Source organism: Chlorocebus sabaeus, chromosome 14, assembly GCF_047675955.1.
Source record: "Chlorocebus sabaeus isolate Y175 chromosome 14, mChlSab1.0.hap1, whole genome shotgun sequence".
In the NCBI taxonomy this organism is placed as follows: Eukaryota; Metazoa; Chordata; class Mammalia; order Primates; family Cercopithecidae; genus Chlorocebus; species Chlorocebus sabaeus.
This window is the reverse complement of record NC_132917.1, coordinates 25,909,177-25,925,230: the sequence shown is the minus strand read 5'-3', so window position 1 is coordinate 25,925,230 and position 16,054 is coordinate 25,909,177. Positions and strand designations below refer to the sequence as shown.

The 16,054-nt window shown below is 42.4% G+C and overlaps 2 protein-coding genes across 3 annotated transcripts in view; one reads left to right on the top strand and one right to left on the bottom strand.

Moving 5' to 3' along the window:
* Positions 1–9,872, bottom strand: part of HADHB (hydroxyacyl-CoA dehydrogenase trifunctional multienzyme complex subunit beta) — a 49,578-nt gene extending 39,706 nt beyond the window's left edge. Inside the window, exons 1-3 of one of the 2 annotated variants that reach the window (XM_007971246.3) lie at positions 9,757–9,872; positions 167–241; positions 11–55 (exon numbers count right to left, since the gene is read on the bottom strand). In XM_007971246.3, coding sequence (XP_007969437.1) covers positions 11–55; positions 167–233 — 112 coding nt within the window. In that variant the 5' untranslated portion in view covers positions 234–241; positions 9,757–9,872. Of the gene's footprint in view, positions 1–10; positions 56–166; positions 242–9,604; positions 9,698–9,756 lie in introns of those variants that run through there. The other variant, XM_007971247.3, reaches the window with a different exon arrangement.
* A 73-nt stretch (positions 9,873–9,945) lies between these two features.
* The window catches only part of HADHA (hydroxyacyl-CoA dehydrogenase trifunctional multienzyme complex subunit alpha), a 57,540-nt gene continuing 51,431 nt past the window's right edge, over positions 9,946–16,054 (top strand). The window contains exon 1 of the mRNA XM_007971249.3: positions 9,946–10,216. Coding sequence (XP_007969440.1) covers positions 10,150–10,216 — 67 coding nt within the window. The 5' untranslated portion in view covers positions 9,946–10,149. The remainder of the gene's footprint in view (positions 10,217–16,054) is intronic.

Here is a 16,054-nt window from a genome sequence, read left to right as displayed (position 1 = left end):
ATGACTGTACCTGGGGCAGCTCGTAGCTGGGAGGAACAGCTCAGAGGTCTTATGGCTGGAAGACAAAATAAACTGTTTACAAAAAGCAATACCATTCAGTATCTATGCAAGATGCTTATAAATCCAAATCCAATCTCTAAAAATAAAATAATAATAATAAACTTACCAAATCTGAGGGCCCATTTTGATGTAGTGGGAAGTTTTTTAAAAGGGTAAGTCAAGATGGTAGTCATTCCGGAATCTAAAAAGAGAACAAAAGTATATCCTGGATTAGCTGAACAATTTGTAGTTTACATTGTAGTCTATGAACTCTAATAACGTCATCCACAGCTACTAGAAAACATTAAAACTTAATCTTATCAACCATTCTTCATCCAATATTATTATTATGATAGGAACACTGACATGGCTTTCACATTGTACCAATCACTATTCTAAGCATTAACCATCTAATCTTCACAATGACCTATAAAGTAGGCATGATTATTACATCCTTTGTAAGAGATAAGGAAATTCAGGCATAGTAGGATTTAGTGACTTGCCAAAAGACCTACAACTAGTGAGTGGCAGAGCTGGAATATTTACTTATTTATTTATTTATTTTTGAGATGGAGTTTTGCTCTTGTTGCCCAGGCTGGAGTACAGTGGCACAATCTCGGTTCACTGCAATCTCCACCTCCCCGGTTCAATCGATTCTCCTGACTCGGCCTCCCGAGTAGCTGGGATTACAGGCACGTGCCATGGCGCCCGGCTAATTTTTTGTATTTTTAGTAGAGACGGGGTTTTGCCATGTTGGCCAGGCTGGTCTTGAACTCCTGACCTCAGGTGATCCATCTGCCTTGGCCTCCCAAAGTGCTGGGATTACAGGCGTGAGCCACTGTGCCCGGCCCAGACCTGGAATTTGAACCCAGGGAGTCTACCTCCAGAGTTTGTGCTCCTGTCCTTTAGGGTCAAAGAAGCAGAGAGACTGCTAGGCGTGATCATAAAACCATTAGTATTAGTTTCACGATTCTGAAGGCTATACTATGATTATGTAGAAGGCTTTGTGGAATGTTTGTATTTGAAGGGAATACACACTAAATAGGGATGGTGAAGCATCATGTCAACAACTTACTCTCAATAGTTTGATACTATATTGTTTCAAAATAATAAAAAAGTAAAACATAATAATCCTATATATTAAAAAATATGTAAAATACATTAACTACTTCCCCCCACCCCCCAAAAAAGACTAAATTTCTAACAATGAGTTCCTACAGATCACTAAGGAAAACACTAGCAGACAAATAAGCACAGAATATGAACAGACCACAGAAAAGGAAATACAAATGGCTCTTAAATATATGAAAAGATGTTCAATTTCACTCATTAGAATTCAAATTAAAATCACACAGATATAATTGTCTGTCAAAGTAGCAAAGATTCAAAGGTTTGATATATACTCTGTAGGTAAGAGTATGTGCAAATAGATATTCTCATATACTGCTGCCAAGAGAAGTGGCACAATCCATGGGGAGGGCAATTTGGTAATTATCCGTGAAAACTACGACTGCACCTAATGTTTGAACCAGCAATTCCATTTCCATGAACAGACTTCATGGACATTACTCACACACAGGACATGATCCATATTGTTACTGTAATAGTCAAAGATTAGAATAACCAAAAAATACAAAAATGGGTAAGTAAACCATGCTACAACACCCTTGTGAAATACAATGCAGCTGTAAAAGGTAAGGAAATGATTATGTACCAATATGAAACCATTTTTAAGCTATATTAAGTGAAGAAAGCAAGATGCAAAATAGTTGTACAGCACGCTATCACTCATGTTAAAAGAGGAAAAATATTACGTACATTTCCTTGCATCAGTATAAAATCCCCCTGGATGTATAATAAAGATAAGAATAATTGTTGACTGGAGGAAAGGGAACTGGGTAACTAGGGGACTGGGGTGGAAGACTTGTCATCATACACTTCTTATAATTTCTTAATTTTGAAGCATGTTTTAACTAAAAAAAAAAAAAAAAATCAAAACCAAAAAAGTCCCACAAGATTTACCAACAAAGACTTTGGTAGCCAACCTCCAAGTTGCCCCCCAATAATCTCTACCTCTTGGTATTCACACCCTTGTCTAGCTGCCTCCCTCTCCGTATCACAGAATGTAGAAACCAAAGAGTATGTTACAAGTAACGGTATGCCACTTCTGACACAGGCTGTAAGAGATACTGCAACATCTGCCATGGCCTCTCTCTCAGCTCACTCACTCTGGGAGAAGCCAGGTGGTGTGTCCTGAGCAGCCTTATGAAGAGGCTCCTGTGGTGAGGAACTGACGCCTCTTGCCGACAGCCATGTGAGTGAGCTTGGAAGCAGAGCCTTCAGCTCAGGCAAGCTTTCAGCTGACACCAGCCCTGCCAACATTCTGACAGCCACCTCATGGGAAATTCTAAATCGGAGTAATCCAGCTAAGGTGCCCTTGATTCCTGACCTTCAGAAACTATGAGATGGTAAACATGTATTGTTTTAAACTGCTAAATTTGGCAGTAATTGGCTACACAGAAATAGATAATACAAATGTTTTAAGGTTTAACTTCTCTTGGGTCTTTAGAGACTAAAAGGAGGATGTCCTATAGCTTCTGAAAAGGAAAAAACAAAACACACGTTCCAAATATGTGGATTGGAAAGAGATGGAGAAGCCCAAGCTTTAGGATCACCAGCCTAGGGATATTCAAAGGACTCTGGCCAGAGAAACACAAAGAGGCCCATGAGAGAGGCACCACTCAGAAGCCACAAGGGTCTGGGATACAAGTTCCCTTATGTAAAGTTCACCTTGAAATAAAATTCATGAAAATAGTTAAGAAAATGTTGAAAAACAAACGGGGGAACCTTGTTCCAATAGATAACAAAACTTTCTAGGCTAGGCACAGAGGCTCACACCTGTAATCCCAGCACTTTGGGAGGCTGAGGTGGGAGGATCGCTTGAGCCCAGGAGTTCGAGACCAGCCTGGGCAACCGAGTGAGACCCTGTCTCTACAAAAAATACAAAAAACTAGCTAGGCATGGTGGCATGTGCCTGTAGTCCCAGCTACTCAGGAGGCTGAGGTGGGAGGAGCATCCAAGTCAGGAGTTCAAGGCTGCAGTGAGCCATGATCACACCACTGTACTCGAGCCTGGGTGACAGAGTAAGACCCTGTCTCAAAAGAAAAACAGATAAGCGCTAGGCGCAGTGGTTCATGCCTATAATCCCAGCACTTTGGGAGGCTGAGATGGGCGGATCACAAGGTCAGGAGATCGAGACCATCCTGGCTAACACAGTGAAACCCCATCTCTACTAAAAATACAAAAAGTTAGCTGGGCGTGGTGGCAGGCGCCTGTAGTCCCAGCTATTCAGGAGGCTGAGGCAGGAGAATGGCATGAACCCGGGAGGCAGAGCTTGCAGTAAGCTGAGATCGCGCCACTGCACTCCAGCCTGGGTGACACAGCGAGACTCCGTCTCAAAAAAAAAAAAAAAAAAAAAGACAAAACACTTTCTATAAAGAACCAATAATTAAAACAGAGCAGCTCTAGCACAGGAATAAATGACATTGGTCAACAGAACAGGATGTAGCAGTTCAGAAGCAGACCCATGCATGTAAGAATTTAGTGTATAAAAAATACAACACTTCAGTTAGCTGAGAGAAAGAAATTACTCCATGAATTCACTGGGAAAATGGCTAAACATGTGGAAAAAATTTTATGTCTGTAGCTCATAGCAAAAGCACGAATAAATGCCAGACAGATTAAATATTTAAATGTATATATTTTAAAAATACATATTCTAACTATAAAAGTGCTAGAGGAAAACATCAGAGAATATAATATATACATACACGCACGTGTATGTATTTTTCAGAGACAGAGTCTCGCTCTGTTGCCCAAGGTGCAGTGCAGTGGTATGATCATAGCTCACTGCAATCTGGAACTCCTGAGCTCAAGGGATCCTCCTGCTTCAGCCTCCTGAGTAGCTAATACTACAGGCACATGCCACTATGCCTGGCTAATTAAAAAAAAAAAAAAAAAAAAAAAACTTTAGAGACAGGCTAGTCTCACACTCCTAGCCTCAAGTAATCCTCCTGCCTCGGCCTCCCAACATGCTGGGATTACAAGCATGGGTCACCATATCCTGCCTCAGAGAATATTTTTATCACTTAGATGGAGAAGGGATTTCAACATATGGCACAAAACCCAGAAGTACAACAGAAAATAGTAACTAACGGAACTGATCATATAAACATTCAAAATACATACTAAAATATACTAAAATCAAGTTAAAAGGCAAATAGATTCAGAGAAAATATTTGTAACATGTAAAACAGAAAGGGGTTGATACCCATAATCCATGAAGAACTTGTACAAATTATAAGAAAAACAGGGCAGGCGCAGTTGCTCACACCTATAATCCCAGCACTTTGGGAGGCCCAAGTGGGTGGATCATCTGAGGTCAGGAGTTCGAGACCAGCCTGACCAACATGGAGAAACCCTGTCTCTAATAAAAATACAAAATTAGACAGGCCTGGTAGCACATGCCTGTAAGCCAGCTACTTGGGAGCTGAGGCAGGAGAATCGCTTGAACCCGGGAAGCAGAGGTTGCAGTGAGCCAAGATCATACCACTGCACTCCAGCCTGGGCGACAGAGTGAGACTCCATCACAAAAAAAAAAAAAAAAAAAAAAAAAAAAAAGAAAGGGAAAGAAAAACAGAAACAATCTATCACGGAATCTGCAGTTTGTACTCTAATATCCATTCTACCCAATTATGTAGCTGCTGTATATGGCTTCTATGGGACTGAATCCAGCCCAACTCCAATAAGAAAAATCTCATTCTCTCTGCCAAGATCATTGATTCAGGGACCAAGGCGTCAAACAACCACGCACGGTATTGCCTTGACCACTGGTATTGATGCGTGGATGGTTTAGTCAGTTTAACACTCAAGTCTTCTGCCTGTAATTCCAGAACACAAATCTTTCCTTCTGAGGCCTGGCATGGCTATAGCAATTTGCAAACATTAACAAAGCTAGGCTAAGAGGGAGCTACTACCAGAAGAGCAGAAGAGTACGGAGCTGAGAATTTTGGAAAAAGAAACTAGAGTCCTGGCCGAATCCCATCTGAAACCCACCCTCCCATTGTGCTTTTCAGCTCTGTGAGCCAACAAATCTCCTTTACTTATTTATTTGAGACAGTCTCACTCTGTCACCCAGGCTGGAGTGCAGCGGCACAATCTCGGCTCGTTGCAACCTCTGCCTCCTGGGTTCAAGCAATTCTCCTAGCCTCAGCCTCCCAAGTAGCTGGGACTACAGGCACACACTGCCATGCTCAGCTAATTTTTTTTATTTTAATAGAGAGAGGGTTTCATCGTGTTGGTCAGGCGGGTCTCGAACTCCAGAGCTCAGGCAATCTGCTCTCCTCAGCCTCCCAAAGAGCTAGGATTACAGGCGTGAGCCACCACGCCCGGACCAATAAATCCCCTTAGAGAAGCCAATTTGATTTGAATTGTCTGTTATTTGCAACTGAAAGACTCCTTCCTGATACATGACCAAAAGCCAGAATGAGAAAACAAGCAATTCACAGAAGAAATGAAAATGCCAAATAAACAAAATGTATAATGTTCAACCGCACTCACTAACAAAATGCTGTATTTTTTGTTTTTGTTTTTGTTTTTTTTGTTTGGAGACAAGTCTCACTGTTGTCTCCCAGGCTGGAGTGCGATGGCGCGATCTCGGCTCACTGCAACCTCTGCCTCCTGGGTTCAAGCGATTCTCCTGCCTCAGCCTCCTGAGTAGCTGAGACTACAGGCATGTGCCACCATGCCTGGCTAATTTTTGTATTTTTAGTAGAGATGGGGTTTCACCATGTCGGCCAGGCTGGTCTCAAACTCCTGACCTCAGATGATCCGTCCGCCTCGGCCTCCCAAAGTGCTGGGATTACAGGCATGAGCCACCGCATCCAGCCTGTGTTTTCCTTTTCCTTTTTTTCTTTTTTTTAATTAAAGCAAGGTATCATTTTGTGGTTTTCAGATTGGCAAACATTTAAAATATGGTTAATATATAATTCTAGTAAGAATGCATCTAACTAAATAGGCACTTTCATACACTAGAAGACATGTAAAATGCTAAGGCCTTTTGGTATGACAATTTCGTAGTTATAGATCAGAATTTAAAATGTGAATTTTTGAGTCCAATAATGCCTTTTATTGGTCTCTAATTTATAGAAATATTCAAAATGTGAGTATAGCATATATAGGTCTCTAGCCTAAAGAAATACTCAAGGCGGGCCGGGGTGGTGGCTCATGCCACTGAACTCCAGCCTGGGAGACAGAGCAAAACTCCATCTCCAAAAAAAAAAAGAGAGAAATACTCAAGGTGTTCATTACAGCACTGTTTATATTTGTGGGAAACTGGAACTAATCTAAATGCACATCAGTAGGAAACAGTTAAGTAAGTTATAGTGTAAACACACCATGGAATACTGTTTGGCACTTTGGAAAAGAAAATGAAACAAAATGACGTCCATGTATATATACTGATGTGGAAAAATATTCATAATATATATTAAACGAAAAAGCAAGCTACAGAACAATGTGTATTAGAATAACCGGAAAATAGGGAAATGGGTAAGTAAATCCCGCTACAACACCCATTTTGTAACAGAAAGAGAGAAAGAGAAAAGAAAGTCCATAAAGCTATGAGTCTAGATATGGAAAGGATAAAGAAAAGCTTTTATTTAATATTCTTCTGTTCTCTTTAATTTTTTCAAATAAGCATTTTACTTACGTACAATTCTAGTTTTATTTAAAATCTATATATACTGTTGTACCTCAGTATCCATGGGGGATTGGTTCCAGAATCCCCCCCAGATACCAAACCTCAAGGATGCTCAAGTCCTTTACATAAAATGGTATATATAGTATTTATTTACAAAGAACCTATGCACATCCTCATGCATACTCTAAATCATCTCTCGACTACTTATAATACCTAATACAATGTAAATCTATGTAAACAGTTGTTACGCTGTATTGTTTAGGGAATAATGATGAGAAAAAAAGTCTGTACATGTTCAGGACAGATTAAACCACTGTAGGCCTAACTACATTTTCACTCAGACATTGGTTGAATCAGAGAATGTGGAACTCACAGATACCAAGGGCCGACTGTACATCAGTATCTTATATAAATATATACAAATATACAAATGCATTTTAAAAAGTCCAGAAAAATACACATCAAAATGCTAAAAGTAGTTATCTCTGGGTGGTGGAATTACAGATGTCTTTATTTTCTTTAGACTTTTCTGTAGTTTCTGAATAAAAAATTACATGGAATATGTATTCCTTCAATAATTAATAAAAAACAGATTTCAAAAGTAAGAGGGACTAAGCAAATTATCCTATGGCAGAGTTGACCTGTCATTTGCTAAGCTTCAGAAAACAGAAATTTTGACAAGAATATTCAAAGCATGGAAACTCCAGGGTAGCGTAGGGTAGGATGGGGTTGGGTAGGGTAGGCCTGAGTAGGGTGTGGAACTATGGAAAGATACACGAAGCTGCAGGCACCTAGGAGCAAGGGAAAGGAAGAAGGGTCTAGGCAAGTAATGAAAGAGAAAGCAAGATGGGGTGGCTCTAACAGCTCATCATCACAACTTTAAAACACAATGTAATGTTTAAGAGAACTGACTAAAGCCAGACTATGTCCAAATCCTGATTCACCCTAGCTGCATGACTTTAAGCCAGTTACTTAACCACACAGGACACATGCACGCGTACACACACACACACACAACACACACGTGCATGCAGCACTTAAAACAGTGCTTGGTACACACTTAGGGGTATACCTGTGTTCACTATTACCAGTAGGGGTGTTGATACAAATGTACTGCTTCCCTCTATATAAACCACTGGACTAAAGTGCTTAGGGATCAAAGAAATATTATAACATGTCTGCCCCGATGGAGCTTAGTCTTGTAGAGAGAGCACAGGGAGCAAAAAACTGGAGCCAAATAAGTGATCCGTATCAGGGACTGGCAAACTACAACACATGGGCCTCTAGCTAAAAACAGTTTTTCACATTTTTAAAGAGTTGTAAGGCTGGGCATGGTGGCTCACGCTTGTAATCCCAGCACTTTGGGAGGCTGAGGTGGGCGGATCACCTGAGATCAGGGGTTCAGGACCAGCCTGGCTAACATGGTGAAATCCCATCACTACTAAAAATACAAAAAATTAGCCTGGCATGGTGGTGTGCGCTTGTAATCCCAGCTACTCGGGAGGCTGAGGCAGAAGAATCACTTGAACCCGGGAGGAGGCTGCAGTGAGCCAAGATCGCACCATTGCACTCCAGCCTGGGCAACAAGAGCGAAACTGTCTCAAAAAAAAAAAAAGTTGTAAACAAAACAAAACAAAAATATATATATAACAGAGACCAAAGTGATCCTGCAAATCCTGAACTATTTACTGTCTGGACCTTTAACAACAACAACAAAATTTACCACTTCCAACCTAAATAATTAGTGCTACATGCAGTTAGGTGTCGAAGAAAGCATTATATGGGCAGGAGGCAGGCTCTGAACTGTAAAAACGCTGTAAGATGATCAAGAATCCTTTTTGTAATTTATTCAGAAGTGGTCAGGTCGTCCACTTTCTGCTTAAAGTGCTCCCAGTGATGAGCACTCACTACGTAACTTGAGCTTTAAACAGAAACGTCTCTACTTTGTTTCTATACTTCTCATTTCAGTCTTAACTTCGATGCCCCTTGTTTCCTCTCTTGCAGAGCTGTCAGTGTGGTGAGTAGTGAGACTCAGACTTATGTCTGAATGCTAGCTCTGTCATAGACTAGAAAATGTATATAATCTGAGCTTCCCAAACTTCATCTAGAAAATGCAAATGATAATAATTTGGGGAATGTGAGGATTAAACAAAAAGGTATGAAGGTGACCAGAGCACACCAGGCTCTCAATGTGACTTCCTTTTGAAACCAATCACTTTATTCCAGGACTCCAGCCCCTCTTTCCAGCACAAAAACAGCTACCATGCAGTGAAGAACTCTTCACTAGGACTTAGTAGACTTAGGCTCCAGTCTTATTTCTACCACATGTGGCCATGGGTATAATCACTCCCTCTGATTCGTAGGCAGTTTCTTCACCGCTAAAGTGAGTTGAGGTGTGAACGACCAGACAGATAGTCATCCATCGGAAAACCCCCAAGAGCACAGCATTATCTGAATAACCGAGCGGGATGGAGGATTGTCTCCGTTCCTCCCACACTCAAGTACCGAAAGGTCACCTGACCTAGTCTTATTCTTTATAGCAGAAATCGGGCAAACCCATGGCGCCGTCCACAATCTCTACAGCCGCCGACCTGGGTACAGGGGAAGCAGGCGAAACAACACACACTACTACGCAGACCAGGGTTACGTTAAGGCCGACGCCCACACACATCCACACACACCCCTACACACCCAGACTTCGCTAACTTGTGATGATAAATTAGGGCGCAGGTGACACCACTGTCCCGAGCTTCAGTTGGAACGCTAGTCCAAGTCACTGTCCTAACTGCAGCTAGCACTGCCGACCTTGTCCGAGGAGGATTTTCCTTCCGCTCCCTCAACTCCGACTCTCCCAGGGAGGGGACGGGGCCAGGGACACCGGCGACACTTGCGGGGAAGGAAGTGGGATCTCGCCTTTGGGAAAGCCCGGGCGGAGAGCTGAGGGCTCGCTGTCTCACCTTAGCTGACGTCCGCTCGAGCTCCTACTCAGAGAAAGGTCCAGGCCCTAGTGCCAAAGCTCTGCCGGACCAAGGGGCGGGTCCTGCCCCGAAAGGACCCCTCACCCCGCGGGCGGGCAAGACCTTTCTTGCGGGCTGCCCTCCGGCCGCCTGACTGGAAAACCAGGCACTCCGCCCCTCCTCTCCGGGCCCCCGTCCTTCCCCGAAGAAAGGGACCTTTCGGCCCGGTTAGCCAGGAGCGAGGGGCAGGGCTAAGGGGCCGGCGGCCACTCGGCGTCTGGGTTTTAGTCAGGCAATGCGCCAGGCGCCTGGCCGCCAGGCTACGGGAGGAAAAGTCCTCCGCTTGGCCGCACCCGTTAGAAGCGCTCTTACTGCTGTCCTCTTCAATTCAACATGGTGGCCTGCCGGGCAATTGGCATCCTCAGCCGCTTCTCTGCCTTCAGGATCCTCCGCTCCCGAGGTGAGGCCTGGCCGAGGGCATCCCAGACCTCCGGGCAGAACTCCTGCGAGGACTGGGTTGGCCCCGGAGCCGCGTCTCCCTTTCGCTGTCGCCTGCCCCAGCCTAGAGACCCAGCCCTCTGTGGGGAATACTGCCCTGGGACCCCGTTTCCTGTGACCTTGTGAAGGGACTGTCACTTACCCTCTCACGACTCCTGCTGCGATTTCAGGCTCCCTAACTCCCAAACTTTCTGAGTCTGGTGCCACTCGTTCTGTCACCTTTCCGCGGGTCTCCTGCGTCGCACTTCTGGGCTCACGCCCCTCATATTTTCTTGATCCGGAGTTCCAGGAGAATCGGGATCCATTCTGTCGCATCTTTGTGGCTCCACAGCACCTTGCCCCGCGACAAGAGCTATCTTAAAACCTTGGATGGGATTAATCAGCCTTGCAGATCACTGCCCCTCCCTGCTCGGTTCCCTCAGAACCATTTTTGTGCTTGCTACCCCATTCAAGTAGGGAGCTCAACTCCTGCAGTTTCAGTAATGCCAGTGTGAACGTATAGTATTTTGAATTTCAACGGGAGGTTCTGCAACTTACTGGAAGACACACTTTAAAAATACACTAATACCTCTACCTTAAGGAATAAAATGTTAGATGGTTTTGAGAACAATTTCTAATCTGATGATTCCCAGTCAACCTCTATTAGCTAGTGTTTTTCCTTTTCAAACTGGCAGTGAAGGGGCTAAAATAGGTGGTTGTAGGAAACCTTGCATTTTCCTTCCATCCCAAATCTGTAAAGTCAAATGTGAATGACGTTTTATTGCATGTTGTGTTTAATAATTTACTTAATTAGAAATTTTAACTTTTAATTTAATTTGTAATATGAATTATCTCTCCTCCTCCGGAACCGCGGAAGTAGTATGCTTTTTTTAGACACGTAGCTGAAATCTCTTTACTGTAAGGGGATTATTTGAATGATTGAATATTTTTCTGCTCCCTTTTTTCAACTGCTGTTTTTAGTCTCCACAAAACTGTCGCATATATTTGCCAATTATGACATAAGCACATTATAGAACTTTGAAATGCTGAAAGGATTGAGGAAAGGGATGAAAAAAAAACGATCACCCATTGTCTTACTGCTCATGTGCTTACCTACAGTTAGCCTTCGGTTATATTTCCTTACAGGTTTGGTGGTTTTTTCCCCTATTTTCACAACACTTTTGAAAAGTCACATGTATAATTTTTATCTTACCCCTGTATTGGTTTGAAGGTATTTCTTATGGATTGGCAGCTGATGTCACTTGGAAGTGGTAGCCAGGGCACGTGATTCTAGTCACTAACTAGCTGTGTGACTTTGGACAAATGCCTTAAACTAAATGTAGGCTTTATTTTCCTCATCTGCAAAATGAATGATTGAGACGATGGATTTCCTTTGCATGAGAAGTAGCATGACAGAGCAATTAAACACATTGTTTGGGTCGGGTGCAGTGGCTCACACCTGTAATCCCAGCACTTTGGGAGGCTGAGGCGGGCAAATTATCAGGTCAGGAGATCCAGACCATCCTGGCCAACACGGTGAAACCCCGTCTCTACTAAAAATACAAAAAATTAGCTGGGCGAGGTGGCGGGCGCCTGTCGTTTGGAGTCTGACTTCTGGGCTTGGACCTAGCTCTGCCTTTTACCCTCTGGTGACCTTGGGCAATTAATTTCTGTGTGTGTTTTCTCATTTGTAAAATGGGGAATAATACCACCTTGTGCGATGGAAAGGAGTTATTTTAGATATCAGGCAGTTTTTCATGGAGTAAGCACTCAGTAAATATTATTAACTACAGCCTGGAAGAAGTACAGTTGTATATGTCTGAGAATTTTTAAAAGTAATTTTTACATCTTGTATGTGTAATAAAAAGCTACCAACCTAATTTTTCTGTTTTTCTGTATAGAAATATATAGACACATAAAGATATATTTTGCATTGTGTCTTCACCAGTAAGAAAGTGTCAGTCATTGTAGTTACTGGTCCGTTAATAGCAATTTATAAATTTTGAAAAAAGTCTGGAAAGTGAATTTAAAATGACCTGCACCCTTATATTACTATTTAGACTCAATAGATCCTTCACACTAAAAGTTTGTGCAAGGCTTTGCTAAACATTTAATGAGATTATGACGTTTGCTGGCGGATGATAAAATTCTCTTGAAATGGGGCCAGGCGGGTGGCTCATGCCTATAATCCCAGTATATTGGGAGGCTAAGGCAGGCAGATCACTTGAGGTCAGACGATCGAGACCAGCTGGGCCCACATGGTGAAACCCCATCTCTACCAAAAAATACCAAAATTGGCCAGGCGTGTTGGCGCGCGCCTGTAATCCCAGCTACTCAGGAAGCTGAGGTGGGAGAATCGCTTGAACCTGGGAGGTGGAGGTTGTAGTGAGCCAAGATCACGCCTGGGAGACAGAGTAAGACCATATCTCTCAAAAAAAAAAAAAAAAAAAAAAAATTCTCTTGAAGGAGACTTGTAATTCTTGAAATTTTAAAGCATACTTTCTCTACAAGTGCTATAATTCTGAATGTGAATATCAAATGAAAATCACTTCTTTACCAAAATGTCTTAATTCCCACTCTTATCCTAGATCTAAATTCCTAATTATGTAAGTAGTAAAATAATTTCACAGGAGATGAATTTAGAGGCAAATACCTTAATAGATGGTGTTTTTTTTGTTTTTTTTTGTTTTGTTTTTTAATTTTTTTGAGACCTAGTCTCACTGTGTCACCCAGCCTGGAGTGCAGTGGTGTGAACTCGGCTCACTGCAACCTCCGCCTCCTGGGTTCAAGTGATTCTCATGTCTCAGCCTCCAGAGAAGTTGGGGTTACAGGTGCCTGCCACCATGCCCTGCTGACTTTGTGTGTGTGTGTGTTTAGTAGAGACAGGGCTTCTCCATGTTGGCCAGGCTGGTCTCTAACTCCCGACCTCAGGTGATCCACCCACCTCAGCCTCCCAAAGTGCTGGAATTACAAGCGTGAGCCACCCCGCCCAGCTGTAGATCGTGTATTTTTAAATTTGATTCTCAGTTCCTTAAATCTCATCCCTTCTTCCAGCGTTGAATCTTGAGACAAGCTGTTGATTGTTACGACCAAAGTAATGTTTTCAAATTTGAAATTTGTGTTAGCATAATCCAGCTCTCTCCGCTGACTGTAGTCTTACGAGGTTTTGTAGGTATTCTTGAGTTACATTACAGAGATGATTAAAAAGTGGGGCAAAGGTTTCTGTGTACTTTGCTGGCACTGTAGATGTAGGCTAAAGTTCACTCCACTGCCATAGGGTAAGCTCTGCAATTAGGTAGTAAGTAAGGCTAGATTCCAAAAGCAAATCTACCTTGTAATCTGACTTGATTTAGTTGACTCTGGCTTGGAATTTTTTCTAAGTATGTTTGTGTATGTACTGGTTTTCTGTTTGTTTTTTGTCTTGATCTTGGAGAGGTTTTGTGTATGAGTGTGTGGACATAGGTAGATTAGTAGATACGAGTTAAAATGGTTTAAACTGTTGGCTAATGACCAGTAACCTGTCATCTCAAATATTTGCTCTTTAAAACTGCAACCTAGTGGGGCACATGGCACATGCTTGTAGTCCCAGCTACTCTGGAAGATTACTCGAGCCCAGGAATTCAAGACCAACCGGGGCAACACAGGGAGACCTCATCTCAAAGAAAAAAGAAATTTTTTTGAAACATTGCAACCCATGCTCATTCTATTTCCTTTTTTTGCTTAGGTGCTTATTTTCTAACATATTTGTGTTTCTCGGTTTTTCCCTCCCAACCTGCATTCCCAATCAGTTCATTCCCACTCTAATCCACTTTACCCTGTTTTGCTAGAATTACCTATTCCCTGCCTCCCTTCCCACTGGAATTTCTACTTTGCAGGAAAGCTTTTTCTATGCCAGTCCTATTTTCACTTTTATCTTCACTGAGTAGGAACTGATTCTTCCCAGATATCATATCCCCCGCTGACCTGGAATGTAAGCTCCACCAAGACATGGATTTTTGTCTTTTTTGTTCACCGTGAGTGCCTTGCTGTACTCCAAGTGCCTAGAACAATGAATGACACATGGAGGTCACAAAATTTGTTGAATGAATAACAGATTATGCTGGAAGAGATTACAATGTGGTTGGCAAAACACCTGCTACAATGCAGCAGTTAGAGGACAAAACAGTAAATAATAAAATAAAAATGCAGGCAAGGAAAGCAAAGATCACCGTAGACAGAATCCAAAGATGAGGTTTTGTGGAAAAGATTGGAGTCATGATGCAAATATAAAGAAGGAAGCGTGGTAAATATAGATGACACAGATTTCAAATGATGGAAAAGCAAAGCAGGAAACATACTATTAGTCAAGTAGAGGCACTGGAGATTGAGGAGATGGCTGGCTTCTCCTATCGTAAAACACTGAAGTTCACTTGTAAGAGACTTGTTGTGGCCACACAGCTAGTAAATAAACCTGATGGTTGAACACGAGTCCTTTGCCTTTGCACTAAGAGGGCTGGCTGGCTTGAATTGCTTAAAGAAGAAATGCAGGCAGAACCTGAAATCACCCCATTCTGCTTCTGGTGCTAACCACAGTTTCGTTTCTTTTCTTTCCTTTTCTTTCCTTTTCTTTTCTTTTCTTCTTTTCTTTTCTTTTCTTTTTTCTGTCACCTTGCCTTTCCAACCAGTATAAAGCTGCTATTTTTTGTGGCTTCTCTTCCCTTTCTATAAGGAACTGGGGGATAAAGAGAAAACACGGAGGCAGCAAAAGCCTTGGCTACCTATTGATGGTCCTCCCCTATTCCACTCCACCTTCACTGGGTTCTCCTGTCAGTAGTTCCCATGTGCCCATTTGTTTGCTGTATACTTCAGCATCACCTTTTTAAAAATACAGATTCTGAGGCCCAACTTCCTAAAAGTCTGATTCTGTTGGTCCTAGACTGGGACCTAGGAATTTTGAGTATATCTGGACCTCCCCATTGATTCTAATGCCCAGCATATTTCTAGAATCACTTCTCAATACTGCTGAGGGAATCCCAGTTCAGTTGGATATATTCTTGTTTAGTCTTTTGGGCTCTACTTTAGCCATAAGTAGTTGGTCCCTGCCTCTTGAGTAGGCAGGCCATCCTCAACTTGGAAATGGGTGTAGTTCTAAGGTTTGTTTCTAAGTCATGTAGAATGTGTTTTTGATAGAAATGATATTTAAAATTTTATTTAGAATATCCACTAGGATATAAAATGACCAAAATGGTCTGATTTTACTGTTCATTGCCCTGAATTATCGTTACAGGTAGGGCAAAGTCTTAGACTCTTGTTTGACATCTCCCAAAGTCTGAACCAGATGAAGGAAAAGGATTTGGAGAATGAGAGAATAGGTACAGAGAAAGGCAAGTGATCACAAACTGATGGAAAGATAGAGCCACCAAAAGATTGCCAAGAATTTTAATTTTTTTTTTTCCTTTGAGATGGAGTCTCGCTCTTTTGCCTAGGCTGGAGTACAGTGGCACAACCTCAGTTCCCTGCAACCTCCACCTCCTGGGTTCAAGCAGTTCTCCTGCCTCAGCCTCCTGAGTAGCTGGGATTACAAGCATGTGCCATCATGCCCAGCTAATTTTTGTATTTTTAGTAGAGAGAGGGTTTCACCATGTTGGTCAGGCTGGTCTTGAACTTCTGACCTCAGGTGATCCATCACCTTGGTCTCCCAAAGTGCTAGGATTATAAGCGTGAGCCACCGCGCCCGGCCAAGAATTTTAACTTTTTTTTTCTTTTTGTGTTTTTGAAATGAAGTCTCGCCCTCTCTGAAGCTGGAGTGCAGTGGTGCGATCTAGGCTCACTGCAACCTCTG